Source organism: Pleurodeles waltl, chromosome 8, assembly GCF_031143425.1.
Source record: "Pleurodeles waltl isolate 20211129_DDA chromosome 8, aPleWal1.hap1.20221129, whole genome shotgun sequence".
NCBI classification, from domain to species: Eukaryota; Metazoa; Chordata; class Amphibia; order Caudata; family Salamandridae; genus Pleurodeles; species Pleurodeles waltl.
The window spans coordinates 23,563,586-23,585,116 of record NC_090447.1 but is presented as its reverse complement, the minus strand read 5'-3'; the positions used below and the strand labels follow the sequence as shown (position 1 = coordinate 23,585,116).

The 21,531-nt window shown below is 44.4% G+C and overlaps 1 protein-coding gene across 4 annotated transcripts in view; it reads left to right on the top strand.

Annotated features, from left to right (window-relative positions):
- Nucleotides 1–21,531, top strand: part of LOC138249674 (transient receptor potential cation channel subfamily M member 2-like) — a 519,042-nt gene that overhangs the window by 64,641 nt on the left and 432,870 nt on the right. For 3 of the 4 annotated variants that reach the window (XR_011194834.1, XM_069203635.1, XM_069203637.1), the window contains exons 2-3: nt 3,599–3,809; nt 15,814–15,902. Coding sequence is in view for 3 of the 4 variants with exons in the window: in XM_069203635.1 (XP_069059736.1) it covers nt 3,651–3,809; nt 15,814–15,902 (248 nt within the window). In the remaining variant the exon portion in view is untranslated. Of the gene's footprint in view, nt 1–3,598; nt 3,810–15,813; nt 15,903–21,531 lie in introns of those variants that run through there. The other variant, XM_069203638.1, reaches the window with a different exon arrangement.

Genomic DNA, 21,531 nt, shown 5'->3' with positions numbered 1-21,531 from the left:
CTCCTTCTGAGCTGCTTGGATCCTGCAACACAGGTGTAAGTCAGAAGTGGTCCAGACGGTCCTCTCTACCAGCTACCCAACTTGGGTGGAGGTAAGCACTTGCCTTCCCATGAATGACAGTTCCTCCCCTGCACCACATCCTTTGCAGCTGCCAGGGCTTGTTGGCACAAGAGGTCTTCAGTCTTTGTGTAGCTCCAGCCCCCATCACTCCTTCCTGTGAAGCACAGCTCCCTGAGTGACTCTCCTGTGGCGTGGGACTCCTTATTGTAGTGCTGAATGGGCTCCATTTGCACCTTCTGTGTTCCTGTCCTGTGGGACTCCTGTATGTGCTGCCTCGGCTTCTGTGGGCTCTCTGTGATGCTGAGTGCCCCCTCTGACTTCCTCTCCTGGGTTGAGTCCTTCTGGGCCATGCTGGTCCCCTGAAGCACCACTTTCCGTGAACCATGAGTTTTGCCTGTACCAATGCTTGTTGGTGAAATCCAGACATGCGAGCCTGCTTGTAATCTTCCTTCAGGCGTGTGACATCACCTGCATCCTCCAGGAACTTGACTCCGACTCCAGGTATGCAGTGCTGACTTTCCTTCCTCACCATCGACCAACTCCTGCTATACTCAGCTGTGTGGGTAGGGCCTCCTGCCCCACTTGATTATGCTGTGTCTTCTGGACTTAATCCCCTCTTTCCACAGGTCTTCCTCTTCAGGAATCCACCGTTGGTTTCTTGCAGTCATCTCTGGGTTTTGCAGTTCTCTTCTTTTCTTCTAAGTGGCTGTTCAGCGGAAAGTCTAGTAATTTCCTCCTGCTTTCCTGGTTGCTGGGGGTGTTGTGGTACTTACCTTTGTGCTTTCCAGGTACCCCCAGTGACCCTCTACACACTCCACTTACCTGGGTGGGGATGACAATCTTGCATTCTATCTTTTTAGTACATGGTTTGTGCTCCCCTAGGTTCACTATTCTCTATTCTATTTTACACTATTTGCACTGTCTTCTAACTATTCTTGTGCCTATTTCTGACAAGTGGTGCATGTATCTTGTGTATTATCTCCTAAGGGAGTATTGCCTCTATAGTATTTTGGTGTTGTGTTACTTTATTAAAGTACCTTTATTGTTGTAAGACTGAGTGCATTCTTTCATGAATGTAAGTGCTGTGTGACTACAGTGGTATTGCACGAGCTTTGCATATTTTCTAGATAAGCCTTGGCTGCTCATCCAGAACTTCCTCTAGAGAGGCTGGCTTCTAGATGCTGCCTACACTACACTAATAGGGGATAGCTGGACCTGGTATAAGGTGAAAGTACCTTAGGTACCCACCACAGACAAGGCCAGCTTCCTACAACTGTCCACTGAAAGATTAGTACCCTTAGAGGTAATGTGCTCCTTTGACATAATTTAGCTGGCCTTCTCCAACAACCAAAGTCTTCAAGTCTCTAATTACAATGATAGCTTGCCACATAATTATGATACCAATTTTCCTTTTAAGGCTGTAGTATCTCTTTGAAGAAGGCCTACACCTCCTTGTTGTTCCACAGATTTGGCAATCACTGGGCCTTATTCCCAAATTCCTCTACAAAACGTACTAAAGAACAACTACAAAATGTACATTTTGCCCATACTACTATGGATGGAGTTCTCAGATCTGACTGGGAAGTCTCAGAGCATGCAAGCATAGATTTTATTACTAGCGATGGGAGGGAGCTGAGGCAGTTAATGGACTAACAGGGGTATAGAGAGGGCCAAGAGGAGGCTTACTGAGGAATTTAACCCACCCACACAAGAGTAAGTCAATTTCATTAGTCTGGGGTGGAGACATTAACTTACACTGTTATAGTAAATTTACATTTGGTGTTTGTGATTACCAACAGCAGTAACCTTACTTCAAATTGTAAACACACTCAAAAGTATAACTTAACTTTGCTAATCAAGCATGTTAAATGTAACCTTAACAAATTATAATATTCTGGGCTCATTCCCATGATGCTGCCAGTATGACCACTTGTATGTTATAATTTTGCAAGTACAAAAACGTCTTCATACTGTAGGTGGGGATTTCTACTAGCGATGTATCAAACACTCTAACAGTCAAACTAAAAAGATTTATGAAATCTTCAATAAATTGATGTCTCCCACAGACAGGTCTCCAACAGCTATTTCTTCCCAGCAATAGTGCCACCCCCCTTCTTTCAACTAAAAGTTCTTAACCTGCTGTGCTTTCTCAAACATCTTCAGTCACTCCCAAATGTGACGCAGGAAGCTGTCCCTGCTGGGAAGTTGATAAAACGTCCTTTCTTGTTTCTTTTTATTTCTGAACAAGAGGTCTCAGCTAACAGTTTGTCTCCTCTGCCTCTCAGTTAGATCCCGACCCCATAAAAGCTGTTAAATGGCTCCATCTATTGCCTGTTCATTAGCCAGTCTCTGCAACCTCTCAGTTTCCTCTGTCATTGTGTCAGATGCCTGAAAAAAAAGCCCAGCACCTCAAGACCCTCACAGGTGATTTGCTGCCCTCTAACATTTGGATGATTGATTGATTGGGTATTGCCCTGCTAAAAAAACATTTCTGGTTCTAATAGGCTCGCTAACTAAATACCTATTTCTGTTCTTCTTTTTCCCTCCAAAATTCTGATAGCTTTGTAAATACTCAGCTCCCCTGCTACTTGGAGGATAATTCTATTCTAGATCCACATGAATGAGTCTTCCATTCTCTGAGTAGAATGAAACCCATCTTATTTTCAGTGGCTAATGAACTGTGCGTAAATGTGACAAGGGCACAGCATTTGAAGGCTGAAGGCGTAGAGGAGGGATATTTCTGGTCATAGTATCGAATAGGGAGGGTAGAAGAAATAATGGGTGGGATGAGTGAGCAAAGGAAAAAAAGCAGAGGAGGACTGAAGAAGCATAGTTGCTGGAGAATGGATTTGAGCACGTGAGGTCAAGGGCTCCAGAGGGTAAAAACTCACTTCAGCATAAGAGCTCTGGAAACTTTGATCAGAAGACATGGGCCTCTTTGACTAGGGGAAATCCTCAATGATCATTTGCCTATGGGGTGTTAGGAGAGCGGGGAAATGAGCTAATAGATTTCAGGAGCCTGATGAACATGAAACATGCTGTAGGGGCTTAGAGGGTTGAAGGACTATGTTCCTACACGCTGTCAAGGCTTGGCAGGGGCATCAAGGGACAGGCCACAGCCATTGGTCAAGGAAGCAAAGTGGCCTATCTGTGGCAGGCTTAATATGTTCCAAATAAATGAAAATCTTATGTGTTACCTATTCCATTATTTGTAATTGGAGAGTCTGCTTCTAGGCACTGTATGAAGCAGAGCTTGTGAGCCCTTGCACCCTGGTTTAGACTGAGCTGCTGAACAGTGACTGACTATTGTGTGAAAAGTGGCTTGTTCGTAGTTAAGCACTCTGACGATAAGCAGGCAAGCGGTTGGAGACTTTGCCTATCTATGGTTCCAGCAAGGCTATATGCATACGAATTTTTTGAAAATGGAAAGAGAGATAGCTCTTTCCCCCAATGTTTTTTCTGTTTTGAAGAATTAATATCTGTCTTTGGCTTGTAACTAGACAGCCTGTGCTAAAACCTCTTAACGTCATTTGTGCAGCATGAGAAACCTCTGAGGGAGCTAAAGGAGAGGAACACAGCAACACAAGGCCATGGGCTCCATGGACCACAACAAGGTGCACCCGGATGAAGCAGATGGACATGTCCAGCTGAGGGAGGTCTCACTGCTGCACTTGCCACCGGTGATAAGCAGACCAGTCACCACATTCAAAAGGAAAGCGCAGCTGTATCTCTCAGCAGATGACCCAAAGGCAAGTAAGGGGCAGTGGCCTGGGAGGAGATGCAGCTGCGTCACATATATGGGACTCCATTGATACCTATGAAATGTGCCTGCCAGAGCTATACTGGCCTCTACCATCCCACAATTCAGCCTAAGTGTGGTGAGTCATACTCCATGCCCATGCTTTACCTTCACCTCTCATGCTCTTACCCTGTCCCATTTTGTTTCCTTCTGGCCTCATCTTCCTTTTAACATCCGCACTGAATCTCAGGATCCACTTGGACCAACACTTGCAGTTGTCACTGTCACTGTCATTACTGTAGTTACATTCTCCAAATGTTCCCTCCACTCCACCAACTCTTTCCTCTTGATCAATATCCTGAACACTGCTCTCGCTTCATGCAAAATCAACTACTGTAACAACATACCCAGTGCCCTACCATGTGACTCTGTAGTCTCCCTGAGAAAGGTCCACATGAGGTACACTGTATTCCTTTTCACATCTCAATCGTTCACAACCCAGCTTCCACCTCTACTTTATAGCAAACGTCCAGCAGACCAAATCTGATCCCTTTACAAATTCCTCACTCTTGTCAAATGGAAAAGACAAATCTCTCAATGTCCTTCTCCACAGGTATAGGAGATAGATCTGAAGCCGCTGGCTGTCTACGTCCTGAACCATGTGAAGGCATAGCATGTAAAGTAAGCAAGGCAGAGCTGCAGAAGAACAGGTTGATGTGTAGCGGGCTGGCCATTGGATGTAAGGGGCATGAGGAGGCAAACATCAGTAAAGGTGGTACAGTCGCAGGTAACAAAGGCTGATTCACCTGGCGACCAGCCTAGATACCTCTTCCTCTAACTGGATGACCCTTGTAAGGCTCTGGAAAGTAGAGGAAGAAGTGCAGACCTGAGCTGAGCAACTGTCAGAGCTGAGGGTGCAATTACTTTCTTGCCTTGTGCCTTGACACATCAGCAGCTTTAGCAGTGACTGTCTGATAACACCTCACACACACACTCGTCATGAGGGATTGTACTGACAGTGAAGGCTCTTACTCTCTCATGTGCGTATGTCTGACTCATTAGTAGACGAGCAGAAGTCTGGAAGTCCAGTCAGCAAACCTCCTCCCAAGTGCCCATGTCCTAGCTGTCATCAATGGTTGATTTTAGATTTTGAAAATGCTTTAGCAAATGTAACTAACACAGATATACGGTACTTAGGGTTCTGTTGGCGCACAGCAGGAGGGAAAATATAGAATTACTAGATTATTTGGTAGGGGACAAATGTACAATAAAAAAATACTCTGGCTCATAAACAATAATAATAAAACATAACACATACTTTCCCTATGAACAAAACAGATATGCAGTAGACATCAAGAACAGAGTCATGGACATTTCAGCCATATATCCACCATAAGTTTCCAAGGTATTATTATTCACTCTGAAAGTAATGGAAGCATCACCCTCATCATACGAAGTGGCAGGAACAATATCGCTTCCTGGAAATGCCACTCCATGAGAAAGACAACTCAGCACCTGGTGGATTATCATCAGGAGAAACTGTTTCTTCATTCTGTGGAGCGCAACTGTCATCTTCCCTAGATCATTGTCCAACTATTTTATTTTGCAACAGAACATTGTCTTCTGTATCGTTAATTAGTTTATCAGTAAGCTTCTTTGCCCCTTGCATACTCTTCTCATATGCCAACACTTACTATCAGTGGTCACCACACTGCCCTTCGCAACTTTCACAACTTTCAGTGCAGGTGAGAATATCGAAATAGTCTAAGATATCATACCAAGGAAGTGAATTGTCAACCATTCCCCTTTCTTAACATCCCAGAACTTGGCTCTGTTTTTCCCATCACATGGCATTTTAGATTTATGCTTTCTCATGGAAACCCTGTTCCCAATGGCTTTTCTGATAAAGAGATAAACTCTTGTTGAATTTGTAGATTCATTTTTTTGAGTCATCATTGGTAGACCTGTGAAACTGGCAAAGTACCCTTGAGAAGAAGGAAAGGTCTTTTCCCCATGACTGAATGATTGACCTTTTTGGGCTTGTTCTTGGATTTCAGTGCTGTCAATAGAGTGTCTATAGTGCATAGTTGGCCACAAATGTCTTGTAGAAGCCATCCCATTTCTCACTTGGGTCTGGGTAGTGGAGACCTTACACTCCCACACAGACTGGACCTTGGCATACAATGGGCAGATATTCATGTTGCCTATCCGATGACCAAAGTGGGACTGCCCCACCTGGCACTTGGTTACCTTGATGGACAGTTTCCCTCCATTTATACTGGCAAATGCTTTTTCTAGGTGCCTCAGGTCGTTTCCCCATGAGTTATTAGAGACAGCAATCTAATCATGGTAGGCCACACCGAACTCTTTCATTAATGAAAGCACATGGTACACTAGGTGCCAGAAAGTGTCAGAAGTATCCTGAAGTTCAAAGGGCATTATCCTAAACTGCTAACGTCCCTCAGATATAGAGTTGCAGCCTTCTCCTTGGATTTAGGTGTTAAATGTGATCTGCCAGTAGGTACTGGTCAAATAGGGGGTACTCAAGTAGAGGGCAACACCAAGTCAGTCAACAAGCTCATCAGCTCTGGGGATTAAGTGTGCATCATCTTGGTCACTTCATTGAGACCCTTGTTAACCACACAAAAGCAATAGTCTGCGTATCCTTGCTTGTGGACCAACACTACTGGGCTGGTGTAAGGACTATGGGAATGTTCAATCACCTCAAATCCAACATTTTGAGGACCTCTGCCTTGATGCAACCCTGCACTCGGTCAGACATCCAGTAAGTCTTGTTCTTCTCTGGTGAGCTATTGCCTATATCTATGCCATGGACAAAGACAGAAGCAAACCACTGACTCAGTGAAAAGTGATTTGAAAATCACCCCAGCACCTCACTACGCTATTTCTGCAGCTCTGGCTTAAGCTCAGGGGATAGTTGTACCTCATACACAGAATCATCCTGCACATAACCATGTATTAGGTTAGGAAGAAGATCACACTCTCCCTCAACCTCCTTTGCCCTAGCCATGTTTTTCACTGTATGGTTCCTCCGGAGGCATGGTTTAAGACGATTCACATGGAACATCCAAATAGGCTCTCTGGTGGCACGTGTGTCCACTTAGTAGTTAACCTCAGAAATCTTCTGCATTATTCTATTTGGACCATTCCACTTGTCCCCCAAAGATCTTGGACAAATGGGCTTTGGCACCAAAAACACATGCTGTTCCTCCTGCCCAGTCAGCAATGCTTATACCACTCGTTTATCAGCTCTCGGTTTCCTTGAAGATCTTTTTTCACCTGATTCAGGTATTGCACCATTCTCCTCCTGGGGCCAATAACATAGTTCACCAAACCCTTTTGAGGTAACATAGAAGTGCCTCCCAACCCTTCTCTAACTAAACTGAGTGAGCCATCAGAAGGTGCCCACAAATATGTTTAAAGGGACTTAACCCTACCACCTTCTGTTGAATTTCTGTGTGTGCGAACAAAGGATTTGTCAGGAGAACATCTCACATCTGCCTGAGGTTCTTCGATACACCATCAACCGTGATTTTATAGCTCTTATTAAATCTTTACACCAACCCATTGGATTGTGGGTGGAAGGCTATGGAGAATTGGTCAGTCACACCATTTTTCCCAACATTTATGTCTCATGTATAAGGATATAAAGTGTGTCCCTTGGTCAGAAATGATGGTATTATGAAACTCAATTAGAGGCAAGAACCCTAGGAGTGTTCTATTTCCACCTTGGTAGTTGTGCTTCTCAGAGGTAACTCCTTTGGATACCTTGCCCAATATTTATGAAGGTTTTGCATTGCCCTTGCACCAATGAAGAGGACAGAGGGCGATGCAAAACCTAAAATGAGCTTTACAGAGCCATGCAAGGCCACCTTGCATGGCCCTGTGTATTGCATGATAAATGTGGAGTAACGCAAGGCAGTGCAAATCGCTGCCTTGCGTTACTCAGTCCTGGGAAGGTGTTCCATGGGTGGAGCTTGGGTGTTTGTTCACATCAACCCATGTATTCTGATGCCTTCAGAGATTTATCAACACTGGTAGACCTGGGAATGCGTCAGAATTGTATACCTTCCCAGGAGAGGTGCAACAAGGAGAAATATGTTTATTTCTCCTCCTTGTTTCCTATTTCTAAGTATTCTGCATTCTGAAGCTCACTTAGAAAGAGGAGCAAGCCTCAGAGGATTGTTTTTGTGCAGAAAAAGTGTCCCTTCCTGCACCAAAACAATCCTGCATGAAACTCAGACACCCTTGCACCATAGCGCAAGGGTGCCTGGTTGGTGCTAGGCTGCTCTGATTGCACCATTGAAAGGAGAGGAAAGAAATGTGCCATATTTTGACAGATATGGTACATTTCTGTCCTCTCCTTTTCACGCAGCGTAGAGCAGAAAGTTGTGTGTGAAGAAACTATAATCGGATCATTGGTGTCATGGTCCACTACAACCAAGATATACTTGTTATTTGAAGCTGGGGTAGGTGGAGTCAAATGTACGAATCATGTCTATTCCCAGGCAGTCTGTTTGCATACACACAACTGGCAGTGGTACTAATGGTGCCTTGGAGTTACCTTTTGACTTATTAGTCAGTTGGCAAGATGGACAGATTCTGAATAATGCTCTGGGTTTCATCGAATTTCTGACTAATGCACAAGTGTCCTGCTAAGTGCTAAGATCACTTCATGGGCATATGATAATAGGAAAGTCCTGTGCTCTGATGGAACTATTAGCCTATTCCTTTCTCCTGGATTAGGATCGACAGGCTTACTGTAAATAATTCTATCCACCCAGCCAATATGTCTTCTGACCATTCCCATGCTGGCTTCTTCCTGCACTTCCTTCTGAAGTCCAGCAAATGTAGGGAACTCAGCTTGCACCTGACAGAGTTCCTCCTAGGTAGGTTTTCCAGCTGTTAACAGCCCCTGCAGCTCTGGCAGAGACTTAGACTCCAGCACATGGTGTACTTCAGGTGTATCATCATCATCTCCCTCTAAAATAGGAATGATGGATACCACAGCCCGTGTCTTCCCAGAGTCAGCCCTTACCCACTCACTACCTATATTTGGTCATTGCAAATCTGGGATTATCCTAGTCTCATCCTGAAAGTGTTGTGCATCTTGAGCGCTGGTCAGCACAGCTGACCTGATCTAGTTTATTTAGGCTTCTGGTCATGGTACTAAACAACAAACAACATGGCAAGAATGACTTTGGATTAGCCGCACATCTCTAAAAATATTAAAATATTAATGCATGGTGCTCAGTAACACTATAGCACATCTGTTGCCACCATGTGTAAGCTGGAATAAAAATTTAAAAACTGTTAATATCCAAAATGAGAAATAATAGTGGAGCACGCAAAATCTCTGTAGATCATTCATATAATATATCAATAAGACCATCTGGGAAAAAATACTAGATCAAAATATAAACGGAAAAAATGGCATACACAATCAGAAAACAGAACCAAATGGGTGTTAACGTTCTCTAAGTCAATGACAACTTTAATAGTACATTGACTATATATTAGAAATACAATGTCTGACTCATCATATCCATGGTAATATAAAATCACATAAAAAGCAATACCAAAATGTAATTTCTTTCGATACTGCGAAAAGATTATTGTCCATTATTAAGAAAATCCACTTGATAATTGATCCCAAAAGTTTGATCTTTATAAATCCTCAACCATTTGAGGTAAACTTCAGCCCATACAATGTTTTAGCCAAAAGTCCATTTGATAGTTGGGCCCAGATCTTCAATCTTTGTAAATCCTCAACCACTCAAAGTAAGTTTCAGCCCATCCAATGTATTTGCGACACGTGTTTCGTCCTGTTCTGGGACTTTGTCAAGGCTGATGAAATATTAATATCAAAAGAGAAGAAAATATTCTATCACATATTGCACATGTCAATTGGTCGACAGATGCTTCCAACACCCGATTAGTATTTGATACAGTGCCAACTATTCAAATTACCTATTAATCCAGTGTCCTGTGATATTCTTTTGTACAAAATCACAGTGCCAAAGATATGTGACAGTGATTACCATAGATAAAACAGTCCAACACCCAATGATTCAAAGAGCAATTATGAAAACAAAGAGATCCATGATGATCCCTTAGTTTATAGAACATGCTTTCTTCTTTATAGAACTGGTACTTTCAGGTCTTATGCTGCTTGCTGCCAACAACCTTTAGGAGGACCACAACACAGCAGGATTTACTGGGCCTATACCGTGCTAGCTGAGGTTGTTTGCTACTGGTCTCCTTGTACCCATCTTCCAAAGGCTCTGAAAACTGTTTAATTTCTGAGAAAAAAATTCTTTCATGACATAGCTGCATTATAACACAATCCAATCATTTATTCAAGATAATTTTCTTTTGGTGTAATAATTTTTCTTGGTGCTGCAACCTTGATTCCTCTTCACTATTCCCTCCCAGAAGGCCCGTACCTGGTTGGTTCTTTTCTGTCTGGACATCAAGTAAATTAGGATTCAGGTGCAGCCCTTGAGTTCTCACTGTTAAATGCCCCTACAGTTCAAGATTGTTTTGATTCTTAGCCCTCCATAATGTATTGAAAAGTTATTCTCCTCTTTCTTCACTCATTCAAAGTTCAGCACGTTTGCATGTCTAAAGCAAGAGCTTTTGTGAGTGAGGGTTTCCCCAAGGGTGCCCAGTAGGCCAGACACAACTGGGTCTAGGGAAGCTGCTGACCCGATAAGGCCTACAATGATAACAGCAGTTACAGTGCCCCACTGAGCTAAAAGTGGATGAGGTTTGTAAAGGTTCCCACTTAAAACTAGGCAGAGGGACCAGGAAGACCCTCAGTCACACAGGTCACTGCCAGCTCACTCTAAGGCAGTCATCTCTCTCTGGGGGTCCCTCATTTACCGGGGACACACAGATTCTCTTTCATTCTGGACAGTCTCTCCTTCTACAGGGTCAAACAGACTTCTTTCTTCTTGCAGCAGGCAGTGCGCTTCTAGGAGACTAAAGAGGATTTTCAGTTTGTCCAACAGAAAGTGCAGGTTTCAGTTGATGCCCCCCACCTCTGGAAGATTGGCTGTTGGATCACAGATACCATCCTCGATTACAAAGCAGTCTTGTCAGTACAGTGTCGAACACTCATCTGGTCTAGAAGAACTTGAAACTTGAACAAAGTGGGTTGGATTGGACCCCACCCTCATGCGCAACTTCTATAGAGAAGAACTATGGTTCACTGTTTAAAACTGCACAACCGGTTTGCGGTGATTCTTCGTCATGTGTCCTCTGCAGGCTGCTCTCCAGACACAGCCTTTGTGTAGCGTGATGCTTCTTGTAGCAGATAGTACTGGGGCTGTCTCTAGCCTGGAGCACTTGCAACGCAGACACAATGAGATCAAACATTTTTGCACCAGTCTGCCACCCGCCCAACTGAAGGAATAAACATGGACAGATAAAAGAGAACGCCTCTGCTGTTAAGTGCCTTACATCACGCAATGGAGACTGCAGTAAAACCCCAGCACCTACCAACTACCAAGAAAGACTAATCGGTAGCTCCGTACTGTGGGAAACTGGCACTTGGTTGCAGTACCCCCCCACACACATTTTGCCTGGCTTCTGGATGCAACTTGGAGTGGAGTGCACTGGGATCCTGTAACCTGGTTCCTAATGCCAGTGGTCTTTCCCTAAAATTGCAAAGATAATTAGCAACACCTTTAGCTGCCACTATAAGCCTCGAGTAGATGTTACTTAGGTACCCACTGAATAGGGTACTGAGGTTAGGCCCCTGAGGGCAGCAGCACTGATTGTGCCACCCTCTAGGGCCATGCATCCAGATGCACCCAGCACTGCCATTGCAGGCTGAGTGTCCTGGTGCAATCCTGTAATGCAAACTCGACATGGCACACTGCCTGTGTGCCCTGACCACAACACACTGCATGCAATATAGATGTCACCCCTCTGGCAGGCCTCCTAGCCCTAAGGCAGGGTGCACTATACTGTATGTGAGGGCATAGCTGCACACGCAATATGCCCCTTAGTTTCCTTGCCAAACCAGGGACATAGAGAGTGAACAGAGCAGCCATTTTAAATGCATGTGCTGGATACTGGTTAGTACGAGTTTCCCAGCTACATGATGACCTCTCTGAACCCTGGGTCATTTGGTATCAAACAACTTAGAAAGATAAATCCCCACTGGCCAGTGGTGGATGATCCTCCTAAAGGTGTCCCCTACAAAAGATAACTACCCTGGCATGGCTTCTGACTGGCCCTATCCAGCCTGCCACTGCCAGACGTCAAGTCCACAACCTTGGAAGAGATGTCTTCCCAGGGAGAACCTGAAGGGCAGAATTAGAGCTTAACATGCTGTGCTCTAACATAGCCTAGGTAGGAACAATCCTTAACACTCTTAGCGCCATATGTACAAACACATTTTCCCATAGAAACAGAATGGGCAAAACTGCTTGCTACATCTGGCCCTTAGTGACAATATGGTAGTGTTATTTTTTATGTTTCACTCTCCTTGATACAATTTTAATCCTGTTGTGCTTCATTGTCCTAGTTATTCCAATACATGCTTTATTATCTCAGATGCAGTTACTTCAATAAATCAGATGGTCACCCCCTTGCAAGGCCCCACTTTTGGTTGGAGCATCAGCAGGAAAATACACAAAGGGTAGGAAGATTGGGCCCACCTGACATGCACCACCCCAAAGGTGTTGCCTGTGAGGTGGGCACTCCATTTCACTTTCCTCCATCTTGGATGGAGGAAAAAATAGCCAACCAGGTATAGGGAAACGACCCCTCTCCAAAGGAAGTGGTCACTTAGTGGGTGTAGCCACCCTAAGGTAGATGACCCATTGGTCACCACCAGGTTCCCCCTAAAACGCCCATTAAATGCAGTATTTAGTGTGCATCCCTAGACCAGGAACTCAGATTTGACAGACAAAAGAAGACTAACACCAAGAAGATCCAAAGCACAAGAACTGGGGACTTGCTGCAACAAAGAAAAGGCATGAAAACATGCCTGCTGCACCCAGGACCTGACAATCGCCACTGAGTAGCTGCTGGACAATTGAAAAAACTCTACAGATCCCGAGAGGACCTCCAGACTTCAAAAATCACCATTGAACTCCCTCCAGAGTGTCGGTACCACTATAAAACAGCAAGAAACCAGCAAGCCAGTGAGGGTCACTTCACTGACCAGCAACTAACTCCCGAACCAGATGCAGCAGCTAGACCAAACTACACACCCACGACCACAAGGGCAAACCCCTCTGGTGTGCCAAGTTTTGTAGCACTACACCTCCCAGTGGTCAAACCGTGCCAATACCCTGGGTATTGGTGAGCCAATATCGTACACCAAGAAAACCAGCCTGTCTGGATCTGAGAAAGGACCAGGAGGAAGCCTCAGTCAAGGGACTTCAGGAATACCCTGGACCCCCCACCAGAGTGCCCCCATTGTCCTGCAAACAACCGTTTAACCAACTTACCTCATGCGTCTGAGGACATCCTTTTGCACAGCTCCTAGCTCACCGATTTGCTCTGCACCTGGCCACCCTGGTCCTGCAACGAAGAATCTGCTGTGTCGTAAGGGTCCCCCACACCTTTCAAACTTGACACACCAAGGGGACCCCAAGAAACCATCTTTAAACTTACCTGTGCAGTACTTTTTCAAGTAGTCCCCCACTGTGACCCGGCACCAGCTCCACAGACCTTCTCCTGCTGCTCCCGCCTGAACGTCTCCAGCTGGCACAGTGTGCCCACTGATAACCTCGACCAACCTGCAAAAGAAGAACCCGGTAAACCAACTGTATGATTTTATATCTATTATTAAAGGTGAATGTACATTGATTCCCCTTATTGCATTTTTGTCATTTTGGTGTAGTTTCGTTTATTACATTTTACTCTATTTTTCTAATTTGATTTTGGATTTTTATTAGTTTGCCTTTTGACTTTATTACTGTGTTAATGTTGCATAAATACTTTACACATTTTCCTATGTTACGTCTGGCTTCTCTCTGTCATGGCTACCAGTGCATTGAGCTCAGGTTAATTTAATAACTTTAAGAGTCCACCCTGACTAGGATTGTAATTATTCCTTGAGTACTACTCACCCCAATAATAATCCAATTTCTTACAATAATGATATGAGCGAGAGTAGGAGGGGAGAGACTATGTGGGGTTAGGAAGAAAAGTCGTTCTGTGACATCAGAAGTATTCAATCAAAACCAATGGTAAAATAAGACACCCCAGAGGCAGAATTAAAACAAGAATAGAGAGAAACACCACACAATAAGCTGCAGGAACTGCGATACAGCCATCCAGTCACAAGATGCAGCGATCCAATCATGACAAGCTGCTGTCCCAGAGCTCTGTGGAACTGTGGCCAACACTCTTCAGGTCAGACAGCTAAAGCTCTCCTTAGTGAGACCACAAATGAAATAAAAATATAAACAGGACTAAAGTGAGGAGAATGGTGTACATATAATGAGATGCAATTGGTACACTTAAACATGTGTCATGTCACGATTTATTCAGCCACATTTAAAATCAAAGCAACTTTTAGCATAATTAATTGAACATACTGAAACTATTTATGAAACATAATTTCCAAGCACAAGTTAAAGTGCTTACCCTTCTATGCAATAAACGTATAGCCCAATTTAGAGTTTGGTGAAGGGAGTAAAGGTAACCCTGACTCACAGGGCGGGCAGACCGAGGGGCATATTTACAAAATAATGATGCAGCTCGGCCCGCAAGCCCTGGAGGCTGCGCCCTTAGGAAAATGCAGGGATGCGTCATATTTTCAGCAATACGATGCAGCCCTGTACTTTCCTCAGCGCTTGTGCACAATCAGCAGCCTAAACTGGTATATTTATAAACAGGAAAGGGCACCATCCTTTATATAAACAATAATTTAATGGTGTTTTCCTCTTTCTATGTTGGCTGCAGAATGTAGTACTCATAGAAAGAGGGAGAAAAGAGGAGACCTAAAGATATTTATCCTCGTTGCGTAGGAATCTGACTGAATCCCAGCCTTGTAAATCGGGGAATGCGTCGGATTCCATGGGTGTTGCATAAAACTGTTCACAGCAACGCCCATGGACCGTCCTTTTGGAACAGAGTAATGTGTGAAAGGGGGCCATATTTACAAAGCCACACAAAGCCATGGATGGTGGCTTTCTGTGGCCGGCACACTGCGCCACCGGGGCGACCAAAAAAGTGAAGCTCTGGTGGAACTAGGGGCTTGTAAATATGCCCCCAAGAGTTTTGCAGACAGGTACCCCATCGCCTGTGTGAAGGTACTCTGTGATAGTGGTGGAGGACTTTAAATCAACCACCTTGCCTTCACTCTGCCCCACAGATTTTGAGTTCACCCCCAGCCCTGCAGTGAACTCTGGGGGTTTTATAGAACATTGCCACAGCAGTTCATGCAAAACCATTTAAAAGTTTGGTGAGAGTCCATCATTATTTTTGGGGGCAAATTAAAAACTAATGACCCCAACATGCTGGGAGTTTGCCCCCATGATGTCAGGTCATTTATTTTATTTTTACTGTCCCTCACCGGTAAGATATTCCTGGCAGTGACTTATAGTTTAAAAAAGCCATTTGCCACCTACCACTTTAAACAGGGCAGGCGGTTGGATGCCTTACCTCTGAAGGGCGGTACTTTTTCAGGCCAACAAAGGAAGGTTTAGGCGATGGAGTAAATTTTACTCTGTCTGCATTAACCCAACGGTCCCCCGGACTCAAACCGAGAGTTTGGCGGACAGGTACTCCGCCGCCTGGGTGGTGGCAACCTATCCACCAAAATCCAAAGTAGGCCATTAGTCCCACACTATCAGGACCATGGGTTGAAACTAAGGTGCCCAGTGCTCAGTTGTTTGAGGTTAGATAAACTGTTGTAGCTGACCTCTCCAAGGGTGCTTAAGAGGCCAGTTCATATTTCACAAATTAGCAGCCTGCTGGCAGGTAAAAAAATCTTCTTTTCAAGACTTTCTTTCTGTCTTTTTCAGATTCGCATTCTCAACTCCTGGTTCGCGCAAAACATAAAAAGGAAGGAATGTATGCACTTCGTGAGGAACCCATCCCTTTCAGATGCCAGGTAAGACCCTGCCCTGTGGGGCTGCACCCAACCTCTTGTGTCTCCTTCATGCAGTGCACCACCCGCAGAGGCAACACTAGACTTAGCAAGGCCAGAGACAGAGTTCTAGTGCCTGACCTCAGCCCTCCTCTCCAGGGCTCTTCAAACATGGTTTTACCACAGAGCATCCGCAAGGACTGGAACTTACATGTGGTTAACTTCAAATTCCAGATTTGTTTAGAACAGGTGGCGGATTGATGAGACACCTCCAAGCTGGCTTCTACCCCTCCCTCTGCCTCAATGATGACCAATTGATGGTCTATATAATGAATGCATGACACTGATGCAACTTGTTACCACACATCCCCCCTCTTTTCAAACAACAGAACAATCTGTAACAGTAACCAACAAACAGAACTAACAAACAGAGCCAACAAACAGAACCAAAAAAATCACAAGAAAACAACAATTAACATAAGTTTAGTACTAGGTGTGGACAATGAAGATTCATGAAAAGTGTGAATTACCTCTTAGAAAACCAGCCAAGGCAATGTAGAGCTACTTAATCAGGCACCTAAATAACACCAAACTAATAGATAAACATCCAAAAAAGACAAATTCTAGTCCATGAAACGTTGTGGTGGATGGCACTCTCGATCGCAGAGCTGTGACGTGGCACTGAAGTGAGGGGGCTCCTAGAATATCTTTGAACTTCGTGATTTTGAGGTGAAGACAGAGGGGAATATTTACAAGCCCCTTGCCCTGCCGGTGCAGAGTGCAGACCCATATCTACCAGGCCACTCGAGGCAGGTCAGTGCCTATCCTTACACTCCATCAGCGGGCGTTCCATGGGCGTTGCGGAGGGCTTACATCTTGGCAATGTGTGGATAGGCGCGTTGGACCGTAGCTGCCTCGCTGTTCTCCTTCCACTTTCACACTATTGACCGGGGCATCCAACTCGCTTACAACGTCACAGTACAGGGACAAACCCTTTCTTTTTTTAAAAACAGGACCTTTGATTCTCACCAGCTCACCTACATAAAGCGGGAAAACCTTGGCCCATATTTATACTTTTTTAGTGCTGCATTTGCGTCATTTTTTTACGCAAAAGTGGTGCAAACTCACAAAATACAACTGTATTTTGTGAGTTTGCGCTGCTTTTGCATAAAAAAGCGGCACAAATGCCGTGCTAAAAAAGGGCCCTTGTTCTTCATTCGTACAATCAACTTTACTACATTTGTCATGGAGCGCCTTAGATATTTCCCACTTTGGGAAATGTACCTGACTTTGAAATGTTGGTGTGTAGGCAGATGGGGTGCAGACCAGGCATTGCTATCCTGCCGCACATTCATTTAAAAGGTGGAATCCAATGGAAATGTGTGCTTTGCCCTCTAATTTTAATTATAGATCCTCTGTGATTGTACAAACCTGACATTTACTCGACCGAAGTGGATGAATTGTCCATACTTGGCTACACTCTGTAGTTTGAGGAGGAGACACCTACATGACTGAAGTTGTTTGGCATCTTCATGAGACTTTTCCATATTTTATGCTCAACCAGGTTTCTTTTCACTTTCAAAATACTTCTCTAATTGTTTTGTTGAATAAGTTATTTATCTGTCTTTTCTTCTATTTGAAGTACATATGCTGGACATTATTGATTACATTTTGCCGCTCAATTCCCCTATCATAATACAACACGTTTTTCTTGCTTCCAGTACCTTAACCTCAGCAATGACTTACCCCTAAGGATGCATTGAAGGTCCTAATGCAAATTTAGCAATTAATGGATGTTTTGCTTGGTTCTTCCAAAAATAAGGTTAGGGCATTCTGGGACATATTTATTAAGATTAGTAACTGCAATTTCAAAATTGCAATTTTTACCAAATCGAAATTAGTAATGTATGAACATTTTTATTTTTAAATAGTGATGGTGGGTTGCAAATCAAGCTACATCATGAATATTAATTAGGTAGGTCGCAATTAGCGACCTTTATGAATCTGCAACGTCACAGGGATGGTGCCCTGCTGAGATCAGCAAACCACCATAGTTTTAAATGCACCTGTTTCCGCCATGTTACGCCTCTCTGGGGAAAGTGTAGCATTTTGACGCATTCCCAGGTTCGCAAATCTTTGTAAATCTGGGAATGTGCCAAAATACATGGGTGGATGCTTGGGAACACCCATCCCCCACCTTGGGAACACCTATGTGCTGCCTTGCAGTACTTTGTATTTGCAACTTTGCATGGCTTAGTAAATAACAAAAATGATTTTGTGTTGGGGCTACGCCACAAGAGTGACGCACCCTAACACAAAATATTTCCAAATCTGTCCTATTAGGGAAGATTTACTTGCATTTCACACAACACACACTTGCTAGCAAAGTTGCTGCTTTGCCTTGCATGAAGAGAAGACGGCAGAAATGTGCCATATTTTACAAGATACGGTGCATTTCTGCTGTATTCTAGGGCTGGCACACTGTTTGCTGCTCAGCACCAACGCTGGCATCTGTGCAGCATGGTGGCCTTGCGTGGTGGATTAGTAAATGCCCAAAAACATTTTGCGCCAGTGCTGTTCCATAAAAATGATGCAACCCGACGCAAACCCCTAATAAGTCTGCCCCTGAGGGGCATATTTATAGGAGCCTTGTGTCACATTTGCACCATGCAAACTGATACCTGCATGACGCAAGGCTTGGAGTCAGATTTATGAAGCCACTCAGCACCACATTGCATGGCTTTGAGTGGCCTCATAAATCTTGAGTAAGGAAAAGCAGCACAAATTGCTGCGTCACCTTACTCTACGCAAGGGGAGAGTTCCATGGGTGTTGCAGTTGGTGTTCCCGTGTAACTCCCATGGGTTTTGATGCAGTCCTAGATTTACAAGAACTTGTAAACCTGGGAATGCGTGAGAATCTTACATGTCCCCAGGGCAGGCGTAATGAGGAGAAACATCTTTATTTCTCCTCGTTGTTTCCTCTTTCTATGGATAGTTTCTGTGCAGGGAGGTGAGCCTTCCTACGTAAAAACAATCCTGCATGCAACGCAGGCACCCTTGGTTGGTGCTAGGTGGCCGAAACAGCTCCAGCGCAGGGGGAATGGACAGGAATTCGACAAATTGGATAAATACGGTGCATTTCAGCCCTTTCACTTTGAGGTAGGGCTAGCCTACAGCAAACCCCCAGAAAGAAGTACATGAAGCGCTATTCCTTTTCCTGTGGAGAAACTTTTATCTCTTGAGGTAAGCAAGAGGCATTGTGAAAGCTGATGTAATGCTTCCACTGAATGCCAGTAGATGGCTCTCAGTGACTTTACACCGGAGAAGCAGCGTTGCTCACAGGGGATGAGGCATTGAGTATGGCATGAAACTTGCGGAGCAAAGCCGGAGACTGGCCTGGGTAATGCGAGCAGGTGAGGGTGGACCTGGAGTTCGCGGCTTGCTTCTCTCTGGGCACTGGCCACCTCTTAGCGGGAGTGGGCGACTGATATTTGAAAGAAGTAGGGCTATCTTGAAAGAAAACTCATGCTCTGTTGTCTTTCAATATAAAGAAAGTTGTGTATCAAATTACAAACATCATGTGAGTGAGTCAGACTTGAAAGTCACAAGAAATTAAGCTCATGATTAGCTCTTCCTTTGTCATATTCGAACAATTAAAATTTAAAAAGATATACACTTGTGTTGTCTAATCCCACATGAAATAACATTTTGCTGGCAACACTGGTAAAAGGTTGAGAAAGGTCCATCCCTGCACTTGGCTCAGTCTCCCCGACTAAGGATAATTGAGCTGGCTTTCCCGCTGTCCAACCTTCAGATTAAAATGCTGCTATTTTATACCTCAGTCAGGACCAAGCTCATTCGGCCTTTGTCGATTAATCAATCATGATTTATAAAGCACAGCTAATCACCCAATAGGGTATCCAGGCACTTGCATGTCCCAGAGGCTCATTTGAACAGCCAGGTCTTGAGGGCCATTCGGAATTCCGGAAGTGAGGTAATGGTCCGGAGGTGCGTGGGGGACTGTTCCAGGTTTTTGCTGCAATGTGAGAGAAGGAGCATCCTCCCACTAGAGATCTTGTAGAATGTCACAGGGATGGGTTTACAGCTCAGGTGGTGCGTGCACTAGGTAAGGAAGAACTACTGCAGCATTAATGACAATACCAGGGAGCATGTGCAGTGCACCTTCACTTCTAGAGGACATAGTGATACATGTCATATGAAATAGGTGCAGATTTGAACAGGGCTTCAGGGGCTGACTACTTTCAGAGGTTTAGGGCCAGATTTATTAACACCTGCACCACGCAAGGGGACACATAACCTAGAACGAGATTTACCAAGCCACGCAAGTCCACCTTGTGTGTCCTTTCAAGGCTTGGTAAATCTGGAGTAATGCTAGACAGTGCAAGTCTCTGCCTTGCGTTACTCTGGGCCAGGGAACTGTTCCCTGGGTGTAGCGTGGGTGTTCCCATGCACCCACCCAGGGATTTTAGCACATTTACAGATTTACCATGAGTGGTAAACCTAGGAAAACATCAAAATGCTACACCTCCCCTGGGAAGGCATAACAATGAGAAATATATCACTATTTCTCCTTGATTTTCCTCTTTCTATGTGTGCTGCATTCTGCAGCACACATAGAAAGAAACAAAATCCTTAAAGGAATGTTTTTGTGCAGGAAGATGTTCCTTCCAGCACAAAAACAATTATGTTGGCAACTCAGGCACCCTTGCACTGTAGTGCAGGAGAGCATGTAAATGCAGCAGAGTGCATGCGTATGCATCACAAGGAGAGACTAGAAATGCGCCATATACTCAGGGGCGGCTCCTCCGCTAACGCGTAGGAGCATTGCCCCACTGCATTATGGGTAAAGGAAAAATAAAATGATAATAATGATACGTCAGTATCATTTTATTTTCCTGGGAGGTGGGGCTGGGCTGGAGGAGGGGGCCCGGAGGTGGGCTTTGGCTGTACAAAGTGCGCACAGTGGGCCGGCCAAACAGGCATGCCCACTTTGCATGTTCTCTACAGCCAAGTGGAGAACATGCCCAGGCCCAGTCTGAGCGGCGAAGCAAGCATTTCAGACCAATCACAATGCTGCTGTCATGTTGGTGACAGCAGCGTCGTGATTGGCAGTGAGCCTGTGTGAGCCAGGAAGAGGACGAGGACAGACGGGAGACGAATGTGTCTCCCCCACAGGTAAGCTTTTTTATCTTTTCTTTTCACCCGACCAATCCCCCACCCCTCCACCCATGTTGAGTGGCCGCCTGTACTGTTAAATATGACACATTCCTGCCAGCTCCCTTTCATGCAGCACAATGCAGCAAAGTGTCCTGCTGCATTGCTGCATTGTGTTGATAAATCTGGGTCTTTCTGTCTAAATTAACAGACAATTCTAGTTAATGGATATGCTTTTTTTAAAAATAAGTAAAACTATCAAAGAAGTACGATTTATCTTTCTATGTTTCAGTTATAATTATTTGTTTTCTCTGTAACTCAACTTGTGTCTCTATAATGCTGCTGACCTTGCCGACTTTGCACTGATTTCTTTGCTTTAAACAAATCTGGTTAGTTAAATATCTTCTTCATTGAAATTAGTTTTTGAATTTACACAATTCTTTGACGAATGGATCCACGATGAGGCACCCATACATGA